Source organism: Nyctereutes procyonoides, unplaced genomic scaffold, assembly GCF_905146905.1.
Source record: "Nyctereutes procyonoides isolate TBG_1078 unplaced genomic scaffold, NYPRO_anot_genome, whole genome shotgun sequence".
NCBI lineage: Eukaryota > Metazoa > Chordata > Mammalia > Carnivora > Canidae > Nyctereutes > Nyctereutes procyonoides.
In genome coordinates this window covers 13928324-13940463 of record NW_026575142.1, presented here as the reverse complement: position 1 = coordinate 13940463, position 12140 = coordinate 13928324, and the positions used below count along the sequence as shown (strand labels likewise).

The window sequence follows — 12140 nt, the reverse complement described above, 5'->3', positions numbered from 1 at the left end:
TCCCAACTCTGAGGGGCTGGGGTGGGGGGGGGTGGGGGGGAATGTCGTAAGTGAGTCGTGCTGCCCTCTCCTGGAAATGAACACCATCAAAAGCCAGTGTAGCTGTAGCCCTAGTACAGGTGCCGCGCCATCTGTTTGCCACACGGCGTTCAGCTTCTCTTGCCACCTGGTCCTTGGCCGCAGCAAGAAATGAATGACATGGTGTGTGGAGGGAGAGTGTGGACTGTTTCCAGCTCCCTGTAGGGGAGACACTAACTTTTTAAACCTCTGTTTATGTGCACGTCACCCTGCAGCCTTCCGAATTCTTCATCCTTGTTAGTCTTCCATTTTAAGGCCCGAGCAATTGAAAGGCTGCTCTGCAGCAAGTGCTGGGGGGTGTGAGCTTGTTAGCTTCCTCCATTTCGGTGCTGTGCCGCTCACGGGGCCGCGGTTACACCATCACACCGAGGAATGGTGGAGCCTTACCTGCCTCACAAAACTGGACACATGGAACCTCTTCCAGCTTCCCAAAGATTTCTCTGAGGACAGTCTTTCTAGGAAGAATCACACACAGGATGACTCTGCAGTGCAGAATGTTGGCCAAACCCTTTGATCTATCAACACATACTTAGGAAGTGTCTGCTTTGTACTCAGTGCTATGCTGGCTTCCATTTGACACTAGACTAGTCGTCCCAGAGATTCTGTCCTTATGATGGTTACGGTCACGTTAGGGAGACGAGACTAACACAAATGGCCTGGAACAAAACAAATTATAGGGCTAAACTGTGTTGCCTAGAAATAGCAGAGGGCCAGCAATTTATCCTAGTTGTTTGGGCTCTGGAGCTTCACTCTTGTGACATTTTATTTGAGCAGAAATGTCAGTACAGAGCAAATTATAATAAAATCCCATTGTACTATGATTTGGTTTTACTCTTATCCATTCTCTAGTTTCTTGGACTTTTATTTAGGGCTTACTATATCATTCCAGGTGTTATGGGTGGTTCTGGCTCTGGGATGGTCTTGAAGATGAATCCTTCTTGTGCCACAGGGAAGTCACAGTGTAAGGAGGGACTCCAGAGAATAAAGAGAATACAGGGTGACGAATGCCACTGCAGACCCAGGCACAGAGGGGGAAAGAGGGATGCTGGGGTGGCAGCTTCCATTAGCCAGTGTATCCTTTTATGTCTTGGGTTCTTCAGTTGGAAATCGGGAGAGTAATAATGCCGTTCTCCCAGAGGGAGAGTATATGGGAGTTCTGTGCCTCTGGATAGGCAGTGTTCAGACCTGCCTGGGCACTGCAGACCCTACAAGCACCTCATGTGACAGGAAATCTCCACAGGACTATATGAGAAAGTGGAGCAAGAGGATGCTTCCCGTGGAGGCCTGGGGTCAGCATGTCAAAGAGGGAGAGGGCTTTGGTGAGCCCTGCCCACTCTAAATAATTACTATTCTATTACTCTCTCGAAAGGGATGCAAGAATGATAGACCAGCATCTGTGACTTAAAAATTTTATATATTTCTTAGTATTGGCATCTTCCCTGTAGTTGCTGGGTTTATCCCCTCTATGGAAAGCCATAAGGCCTCAAGGGAAAGAGATGGGATCTTGGTAGGCTGGGAAGGAAGAAGAACAAGAAGGCAGTTGAACGGAACAGAGGGCTGTGCACACAGCAGCAGCAGCAAGAGGGAGGAGAGAGAATGTGGGGGAACTGTGTGAGCCTGACAGGGAGTCCTCAGACCCAGACTTTAAGTGTCCGCAACTTCAGGGGCGCCTGGGTGGCTCGGTCAGTTGAGTGTCCATCTCTTGATTTTGGCTCAGGTCATGGTCTCGGGGTCGTGGGTTGGAGCTCTGCCTTGGGTTCCACACTCAGCACGGAGTCTGCTTGTCCCTCTCCCTCTGCTCCTCACTCCCCAACCCCTGCCCCCTGCAGGCGCTATCGCTGGCTCTCTCTCTCTCTCTCTCTCTCTCTCTCAAGTAAATTAATTAAGTAAATCTTTTTTAAAAAGTGTCCCCAACTTTCTACCTAAGACCTACCCTACTTGAAGCCATTCTCCTTACTTGTTTCCATAAGCTACTTGCCCATAGCTTCAGGTCAGTTCCCCAAGCTTCAAAGCATTGTAATACATGTTTTTCTTCCCTACTCTGTATGCCCTGTGTAGAGCCAGTCAGGAACAACAGTGCTTAGCTCTTACGTCCAGGCATTGCACAGATCGTACTTTCCTGTCCATTTGTGTTGCCACAGCATCTCTCGGGAGGGGACTTTTTATGGAAGGGGGGGTGGGAATAGGGGCCTCCTCTGTGCCGGGGACTGTGCTTACCTGATAACACTGACATTATTCCCAGTCAGTCATGTTAAGAAGCCTGCATACTAGGGTGCCTGGGTGGCTCAGTGGCTGAGCATCTGCCTTTGGCTCAGGTCATGATCCTGGGGTCCTGGGATGGAGTCCTATATCGGGCTCCCTGCCGGGAACCTGCTTCTCCCTCTGCCTGTGTGTCTGTCATGAATAAATAAATAAAATCTTAAAAAAAAAAAAAAAGCCTGCATACCCACTACTGCGACACCAAGTTCCAGAAGGAAACAGACAGTCAAGAGACAAGGGAAAGCATCCAAGTCTGTGTCGTTAGAGTGAGATTTGCATTTAAAGTCTGTTGCCCTCTAAAGCTGGTCTGTTGCAAAACCCAGCTTTTCGTCTGGCACTCGCAGATTTTCTAAAGCTGTTTGAGCTGTCTGTTTGGTTCCCCTAGACTCTCTGTTCCTGACAAACAGGTCTCCCGACAGCTTTCCAGCTTCCCTACCTCTCTTGCCATCTTTCGACAGACCGTCCTGGGTGCTCAGGGAAAACCTTGCCCTTCTAACCCAGCCAAGTTTGTCTGTTTAATCTTTTACAGCCCGGCTTCTTTCTCCAAGAACCTCTTCAGGTTGCACTTTCCTTTGAAATGCCCATTAACTCTCAAAAAAGCCCACTCCTGTTCTCCCACATGTTTATCCGTGTACCTGGGCATCAGGTGTGTGTTGATGCTTTTGTCTGTCTTTTATACTCACAGATTAATGCCAGCAGCTGACTGTTTATTGAATATAGAGGGACTCCGTGGTCAGGGCTGAGCCTCCCTTAGACTGTGAACTTGCAGGGACCACTTACATCCTGGATGTGTCATTTCTTTAGCGCCCAGAAAGCAGGGAGCATTTCTGGAATAAAGTGGTTGTGGATGATGCTGATAATAACAATGCTATTACTTGCACAACTTTAGTATTTCCAACATAAATATTGAATATTTTAATATGGTGAGCATGACATTAGGGAAATTCTCTTTCAATTCATGTGCCTTTTGTAGCTTTGGGCATGTATTACAGATCCATAAATGTTCATATATTACACATAAGTTTCCAATGTATATAAATCATTCCTTTTACTAAGGAAAAGCACTCTTGGTCACTTCTCATAATATACAAATGAGATAAGTAAATCAGAAAGTTTTGAATGAGGGTCTTCCAGAAAGTAGCAGAATTTGGTTTTCTGAAGCCCTAAGCCCAAAACACCATGACCATGTGCTATCATTTGCAGCTCAGCCTCTCTCCGAGAGTGGAGGGATGGGCCAGCGTATGCAATGTCAGTATGCAGAGCCCTCTGCCACTCAGTAAGCTCACGCCATGTGTTATAAGAGCTGGACATGCAGCAGCATGACCACGTCACCAGCCCCTACAACAGTAAGTGGTGCTGTGGCTAAATGTCCAAAACTACCCATGCCAGTACCTGCTCCGGAACAGCTCCAGTGAAAAATAGGAGGAAAACACTTCCAAGGACTTCTTATATCTCTACCAGAGAAAAGGAATTGTTTTCAGGGATCTCCCAGCCCCAAGCACAGGGGAACCTCCATAGGTCACTCCTCCCCTAATCTTATTTGCTATGGTCCACATTTTTCAGTCAGTGGGATTGATGATAATGATGATATGACTCTAAGGATGGCACTGAAGCAAGTGAGCATTAAGAATAAAGGCGTCTTTCCCCTCTGAGTAAAATCAAAGTTTCAAGATATTCCTGAAAGCACCTCCAGAATCCTTTCCCCTTAAAGCATTCAGCATGAAGTACTTATCTGTTCTGAGATTCTGATATATTTTTCCATTATTATTCATAGACTCCCTTGCCAGAGCAGGAAGGCCCAACTGTTGGAACAGTAGGAACTTTTGAACTGATGAGCTCCAAAGATTTGGCATACCAAATGACAATTTATGATTGGGAACTCTTCAACTGTGTGCATGAGGTACGGTGCTTGGTTGAGAGCATTAGAGATACCTTTGCAGTTCTGGATGGGGCTTGCCAGATGGCTCACCTGCAAATGTTGGTATGTGCTGCAATGTGGAAACCACATGACCGTCCTTGTAAATATTGAGTTTATTAATAAAGCCTGTTACAAAGTCTTTGGGTATTAAAGAAAAATCTTCAGAGTTACAGTAAGCTATGTCTTCCCGAGTATGCTAAGCCAATGGCACCTTGTGATTAGTTCTATATTTAAGAAACCCCGCCGAAGCCCTCTCACTCTGTAGTACAAGTTGAATCCTGGCCAGTGATTGTATTCACATTTGCTGACCAGCGTCAACTTGTCTTGACAAATAGAGAAGGCTCGTTGGTGTTTTGATTGAAAAACAAAGGAATAAAATTGTTTTCTTTTCTTTTCTAGCTGGAGCTAATTTATCACACATTTGGAAGGCATAATTTTAAAAAGACCACAGCAAACTTGGATTTGTTCCTGAGGAGATTTAATGAAATTCAGTTTTGGGTTGTCACTGAGATTTGCCTTTGTTCCCAGCCCAGCAAGCGTGTTCAGCTCTTAAAAAAATTTATTAAGATAGCAGCCCAGTAAGTATCATTAGCTTGGGAAGAGAAAAACATTTGAACTGCATTTTCATTTTGTTCCATTAGGCTACGTCTTTTTAAAAAAAAAAAAAAAGGCAAGATATAGGATCTCCTTGTGCACACGGAACAATGACAGGGGCTTAAGAACTGAACTCGTAAAAGATTCGTTTCATTTGGCTTTTGAAACACTGGACATCAGTATATAATCATTTAACGTCTTACAGCACTGATGCCGGAGTCATAATCGTGACCTCTTTTTGCTCTGTACTACCTGGCCTTGTGCCTCCTCCAATTTAAAGAGTCCTTTGGCAAACAAAGTTGTGTTGTAGCAAAGTTGTATGGAGAAGGCTCAAGTCAATGTCCAACATGACACCCTCTTGCCAGTAGAGGGCAGTGGAAACATGCACGTACATCCGCACACCCAACTCAGCCAGAATAAAATCAGTAAAATGCATAAAGGCGAGCTAACCTGGTATGAAAATCATCTCCATCAACATCAGAAAAAGCGAGCAACTTATAAATATTCCATTTAATAGCACTTCATGGGAAACAATTTATTTACTGCAGGGGCCAGTTAGATTTCTCCCTGACATGAATTTAATCTTCTCCTGCTACTTAGATATGCCTGACAACCTCCTGTTTACTTCCATGTTTTTGGTATCACCACAATGCTAAAAATAAAATGCTAAATGTGGCCCATGGCTGGGAGACTTCTTTCTAAATGCAGGGAGCTCTAGCATAGGAAGGTGGGGAGCCCAAGTGACCCCAGCTAGCAATTTTCTTGAGCCAAATAGTTTAGATCCCATTCAGAGTCTGATTTCCAGAGCTAAACAAAAAGGTAAATGCTGCTTGACATTTCATACATATCCACTTGCCAAATGCTTCGAATTATTTTGCCAAAAATTTGAGGGTTCAACCGGATATCCAAATCTGCAGATTCAAATGCCGGTATCTCTTCATTTGGAAAAGCTGCCTTTTTGAAGAAAGATTTGGTAAAATGATGCTTATGAATTTCTGGTTCAAAGGATAGCCACTTTTTTCTAGGGGACTGAGCACCCTGGTTGCAAGGGACAGGTGTCTTTGCATATTCGGAAGGAGAGTATTACAGAAACTGTGACCATACATGCTTTCCTGTGTAAAGAGCACATTCTCTCTTCACCTTAGCCTGGCAGTGCTAAATGGCACAAGGAGAAGAGAAGGGCAATCTGCACACCAATGTGGGGGAATCAGAAAGCCTTTCGGGGCCTAATCCTATTATTTTACAGTGGCAACAAAAGGGAGCCTTTCAAAAACTCAGGAATTGTTTGTAATGCTTTTGCCTTTTTTATCTTTCTTCTGATTATGTGAATGAGTAGGTGGCTTTGGCCTTTGGTATAAATTGGCTTGTATTATTTAACCTTTACTAAGCCGTGCGGTCCTGCAGTGGAGCTGTTTACACAGCCCCGTTGGAGAAGATTGTAGACTCTCATAAACCAAGATCTACAAGGACGAGATCAAAACCCAGTGGCAATAGCATTTTTTACACGGTGTTTTTAGAGAACTTCAACAAATTCCATGTAAGCTCTTCGACCTGCCCAGAGCTTTATGGAGTTGGGGGGTTCAAGTGCTATCATCTCCTTTTGCAGATGAGGAGACTGAGGCATGGGGATAATTCATGACTTACCTAGGGTGATGAAGTTAGTTGGTAACAGTGACCAGAGCAGTGACCAGAAAGGCAGGCCTGTGTTCTTGCAAGTCCAAGATCATGTGGATAGGACAAAGGCAAACACAGGAATGTGGTTCCCCTTGCCTTTAGCCCTGGCCGGGGGTGGGGGGGTCTCTGAATCTGCTTTCAGTCCTTCACCTGAGAGCCACTGCCCCAGCACAGCAAAGGCCTTGCTTGCTTTTTCACCAGTGGGATAAGACACACGATAGCTTCTCTGAAATCTATTTTCCTCTTTGTCCACAGACCATTTAAGAATTGCTCATTGCTTCCTCTGCAAAGAGAACCCAGGCAGCAAAAGCAACAATTTAGCCTTTTGCAAAAATGTTCATCCAAACAGGATTTAATTATGATGCAGTTGACTTAGATTACTATACTGATTTGGGGTAAAGGATTTGCACTTGTTGCAAAATAATTCTTTCCCTTTTCAAGGAAATGGCATGAAGAAGTTGGGCGTTCCTTCTTCTTTTTTTTTTTTCTTTTTCTTTTTTTAAGTGAAATCAAGTACCTGGGCTAAATATTGCCATTCTAGTAAGAATCTTTTACCTTGTTCCACAATATTCTTATTCCCAAATAAACATTAATTAGGGTTAATAGTTGCATAAGTACAGATTCAAAATGATCAGCCTCATCCACATCAGTAAAACACAGAGAAGATAAGGTTACTTTTTTTTTTTTTAAGATTTTATTTATTTATTCATGAGAGACAGAGAAAGAGAGGGAGGCAGAGACACAGGCAGAGGGAGAAGCAGGCTCCACGCAGGGAGCCCGACGTGGGACTCAATCCCGAGTCTCCAGGATCACGCCCTGGGCCGAAGGCAGCACTAAACCACTGAGCCACCGGGGCTGCCCTAAGGTTACTTTTTTTGGTCAGTTGTTTAGGTTCTTTGTCAGATCATGACTTGTAAGTTGCTATTTCTCAACAAATCAGAAGCCATGGCGGTTGCAGCAATATGACTTCCCGGTGCCCTCTCAGGCTGCCAGGAGGCGACCAGTCTCGGGCTCAACGTCCCGAAGTCTTCAAGGACATTTTGCTTACTTGTCTTATCCTATGAGATGTCTCCTTCCAGGTTCAACAAGGCTTTTAGGAAGCTCCGAGGTCATCATAACAATCCCTAGGGTAGGGGTCTTTAAATTCCTTCTCAAAACCTGAACCTAGATGGCCAGAACCATCACCTTTCTAAAATTACAGTGGGAAGTCAGATAGCCAAACGTGGTCACCCAAGTGGAACTTATACAGTGCATTAAATCTATCATTGCCTGCTCTCATAAAGAATCCTGACGAATATTAATGACTATCAGAAAATAGAACTCTATTTTTTTTTAATCTCACTCAAAGGTGGCATTTTACTCAGCCATGTGCCTCTTGTATTTCAGCTGTAAGGAGTACAAAAATCTGAATTCCTTTTTTGCCATCGTCATGGGACTAAGTAATGTTGCTGTGAGCCGCTTGGCACTCACGTGGGAGGTAAGCTTCAGCTGAGATCCAGCTGTGACTTTTACCTTAAGAATAAAAACACAGGCTCACCAGTGAGCTTTTTTAATAGAAATATCACTCACACTGGTATAACAATGGAAAAGGTGGGACACTTTGAGGGAAGTGACCTGTCTCCTCTTTCCAGTTGCCTGAGAGTGTGAATTTAAAAAGGTATTGTCCTTTCGTGTTGGGGGGAACGGGTGAGGGTCTTGGCTTCTTGGTCTGTACAAGGTAAATAATAATACATCTAGTTCCTAGGTAGAACATGAGCCAACAACATGGCTTGCATGGTTTCATAGGTTTTGCTCATAGATGCTGTTGTTCTTTGGAATGTCTGCTTATTGCCTTACCTATAATTAAAAGAGGACAGAAGATCCATTTTTATCCAAGTAGTCATTTTGCTCTGGGGAAAATTAGCCAAAAGGCCAACTGTTTGGCCCAGCTGAGTACTAAGTATCCCTTAACCGCCTGGCCGACCTCTCTGTGTATGGAGGAACAACAGTTGGCTAATATTCAGGTTGCGGCAAAAGCCATGCAGGTGTGTTGTGAATTTCTGGAACAAATATGATTAAGTGGTTTGTTGACAGTTTGTTATTTGTGCTAAACATCTTCATTTTTCATCAGCTAAGTACTCAAAATGTGCCCGACCCCTTACATGTGGTATATAGCTGAAGAAATACTAATCTCTAATAGAACATATACACAAAAATAGACTCTTACTAAAAATAAAAAAGTATGTGTAAGTGGGACACAAAAAGAGGTCAAGGAGTAGATAACAGAGACTTAATTTGCAAGGGTGCTTAAAAAAGGCACCAAAGGCAGCTGTTTGCATTTCTAAATATTTTTCCTTAAAACATTTCCTTCCCCACTTCCCTCTTGAAACTGTTTTCTTTCTCTGCCCCTCCTAAATGTTTCCATTGTTTATAGGACAGGTCCGCACAAGTTCTTCTGTCTTGGGTTTCTCTTAAAATTCCAGGCAGATGCAGCACACAGCAGCTCATCCCCTGAATATAGGAATGAGGGAATTGGTGAGGCCTGCGTGCCACGCAGCTGTATCATCTTCCAGCTGGTAAACGGACAGAGTTAGGGCTGCCACAAAAACGAGGCGATGAAGCCATAGTTTCAGGCTCCCCTGTCTTGGAGCCCAAGGCTCCTAGAATCTCTGGAAACCTAGGGTTTCCTCTCAGAGAGTCTGCCTTCCCCGGCCTGTTTCCAACTACTGATGCCCAGATGGAGACCAAATGATTTGGTGGGGACAATCAAAGAGGGCGTAACACCTTCCAGGGGTCCCAGGAGGCCAGGTGCAAGGTTCATAACAGCAGCCAGACATGAGGCCATAGCATGCCAGGGAACACTATCAGAGTGTCCTTTCTTGGTCTAAAGAGAAAAATCAGGCTGCTTGGGGGTAGGAGGGTGCAGTCAGCAGAAAGAGTTAACTGGTCAGTCCTTCATTTTCACGGAACGTGAAGAGGCCCAGCCTTCGGCCTGCTACAGTTCCCAGCCTTGCGTGTTGCTGAAAGAGAAGGTTAACCCCTCCTGGTGTAGAAGCTTCTGCTCTGCCAGGCAAAATGTAATTATACCGTCCTGTGGGAAGAACTTTCATTCGTAAGCATCTTTGATTTGGGTTTCTCTACCTGAACTTGCCAAGAACCTCCACGGGCTTCCCGTCCAGCTCGGGCCAAGAGCACCATGGCCCCGACGTGAGCAGGGCGAGACTCGGGGCCTGACGTCCCAGGAATGATGGAACACGAGTGAAACTGTCCATGAGTGAAACAGGGAAAGAAACCTCCAGCACGTGGCAAAGGGAACCATTCAACCTGGAAGCGAAAGACCAATCTGATCACAAGCAAATGGAGTAAGATCCCAGAGCAGCTTCTCAGCCTTGGCAGTACTAACACCGCGGGCAGGATAATTCCTCATTGTGGGCTGTCCTGTGTAACATGGGATGCTTAGCAGCATCCCTGGCCTCAACCTCCTATCTACCAGTAGTACCCCTCGCTCTGCTCCACCCCAGTTGTGACAATTAAAAAAATGTCTGCAGATGTCACCAAAAGTCCCCTGTGGGATGAGGGGTGCAAAACTGACCCCAGTTGAGAACCACTGCTCTGGAAGCACAGAGTGTATGTAGATAATAGTGTTAAGACCTACAAAGATCTGTATTACCATATGCCGTCCTGCCTTTGACCCAAAAGCTAGCTACATAAAGAGAAGTAAAGCAATAGACCTAACCTAGATTATAATTCACGTCTCATTTTTAAAGTGGTCCATGTCCATGGCAAGATCTCCCCTACCATGGTGATTTGGATACTACATGTGGAATGAGATCCTCACATCCCTTGGTGCCCATCCTGGCTCTCATCCCTTTGGACGTCCCCCCTGAGCAGGGATATCAGATTTCCCCAAAACTGAACTGGAAAAGAGGTACTAGGAGAATGAGCTTGGAGGATATGTAGGGGACTGGTCCAAAAAACAAAATAAGATTTTTTACAGGTGTTTAAATGAGAATATGACAAACCAATTCAAACATGATAAAGAAGGGAGAGGACCTTTTCTGTGATTGCAGAGGCCTAACTGGTCAATGCGTCGTAGCCAGTAGACTTTGTGCGGGAAGCAGAGCTGAGCTGGGAATCTCTGAGGCCTGGGACTCAGTCAAAACTTAGTGTCGGGAGTGGAGACACATCATGCTGCTCTAGAGGTCTTGGTGTGGCCCTATCAGAAGAGAACAGTTGAGGGTTACGAAGATCTCAGGACCCAAGCAAAGTGAGAACCAGTAGATGGAAAGAGGACTCCATAATGGCCTACTAGTGTCAGAATGTGGGTACAGCCGGCGGGCGGCCCTAAATCGGGCACTGCATCAGGAGAACCAGCAGTGTTTGTAGGACAGCAGGCAGGAGAGATCACATGGGGAAATGCTAGTGTGGAAAAGCCTAGAGCATGTGAGAATGGCTGTAGAAAGGAGGCAGGTGACGTGAATCCCAGAGGCTTTGACTGTCATCAGCTGTGCGACTTTGCGTATGTCATTTAAACTGTGAGACCTAATTTCTTCCATAGGAGATGTTTAATCTATTCAGATACATATTTATTGGGCACTGACTACGTATCCAACACTTTTCAGGCACTGGGGATATAGCAATAAGCAAAACCGATGAAAATTTCTGTGCTCGTGTAATTTACATTGTAAGGGAAGAGGAGGATTGAAATAGGTAGTTTCTAAAACTTTTAATCCTAATATTCTCTGGTCTAAAGTGCTAATTGTGGGAATCTGAGAGTTTAAAAGGTGTGGGAGGAGGTAATTCCAAACCACTTGTGGTCTGAGAACGCAGTCCTCTCTATGAATTACTAGAAAACATTATGAAAACAGTAAGACCAAAGCATCTGTAATTACTTTTGTTTCACAGAGTCTTAAAAGGTAAATTCTCTGTATTCCAGATTATGCTCAAATGGAAGACAGATTGCAGTCTGGCCTTTTTTTTTTTTTTAGAGATGTTTGATTAAAAGCCAAAGAAATACATTTTTCCCCCTAGATATGGTAACACAGGATACATATCTCGATGTTGAACCTGACATATGAGTGTGGCATTTTTGTTTCATTAACAGAAACTGCCAAGCAAGTTCAAGAAGTTCTATGCAGAGTTTGAAAGTTTAATGGTAAGTGACAGTGGCTCCTTTATTCTGTTCACTGTCTGCATTAATCCAATTTCTGATTAGCTGAATTGAAGTTCTCATTTCAGAAATTTTACCTGTCCTTGTATGACTTTAAGAAGTTTATGATCCCATTTTAGTGCTGCTAAAACAAGCATGTCTGACTAATGAAAGGCACCCTCAGGAGCTAACTTAAAGAGGACTTATGTCCCACATAAGGTCAATTTGTGTAACTAAGAAAAGCTGTGTAATAGGATCCTTTCTGTCTAGCCCAGGTTGGCTATGGGTTGGAAGCTGCATTTTCCTTGCCTTGCCAAAATTATTGTTCCCCATTGGCTGGGAGGTGTTCACAGTCAGAAAAGGAGTGAATGGGACCTGGTAGGAGTGATGAGGTGGTTTCAGAGAGGGTGCAAGGGGCTGGCAAGGCAACGGCAGGGAGAGGGGGGTTGGAACTCCCAGGAAGGAGACCGTGCTTCAGGAGAGGGGGAT

The 12140-nt window shown here is 44.6% G+C and overlaps 1 protein-coding gene across 25 annotated transcripts in view; it reads left to right on the top strand.

Moving 5' to 3' along the window:
• Positions 1-12140, top strand: part of RAPGEF4 (Rap guanine nucleotide exchange factor 4) — a 282236-nt gene that overhangs the window by 255407 nt on the left and 14689 nt on the right. For all 25 annotated transcript variants that reach the window (XM_055308182.1, XM_055308181.1, XM_055308180.1 and 22 more), the window contains 4 exons: positions 4112-4237; positions 4655-4833; positions 7910-8000; positions 11607-11657. In XM_055308182.1, coding sequence (XP_055164157.1) covers positions 4112-4237; positions 4655-4833; positions 7910-8000; positions 11607-11657 — 447 coding nt within the window. The remainder of the gene's footprint in view (positions 1-4111; positions 4238-4654; positions 4834-7909; positions 8001-11606; positions 11658-12140) is intronic.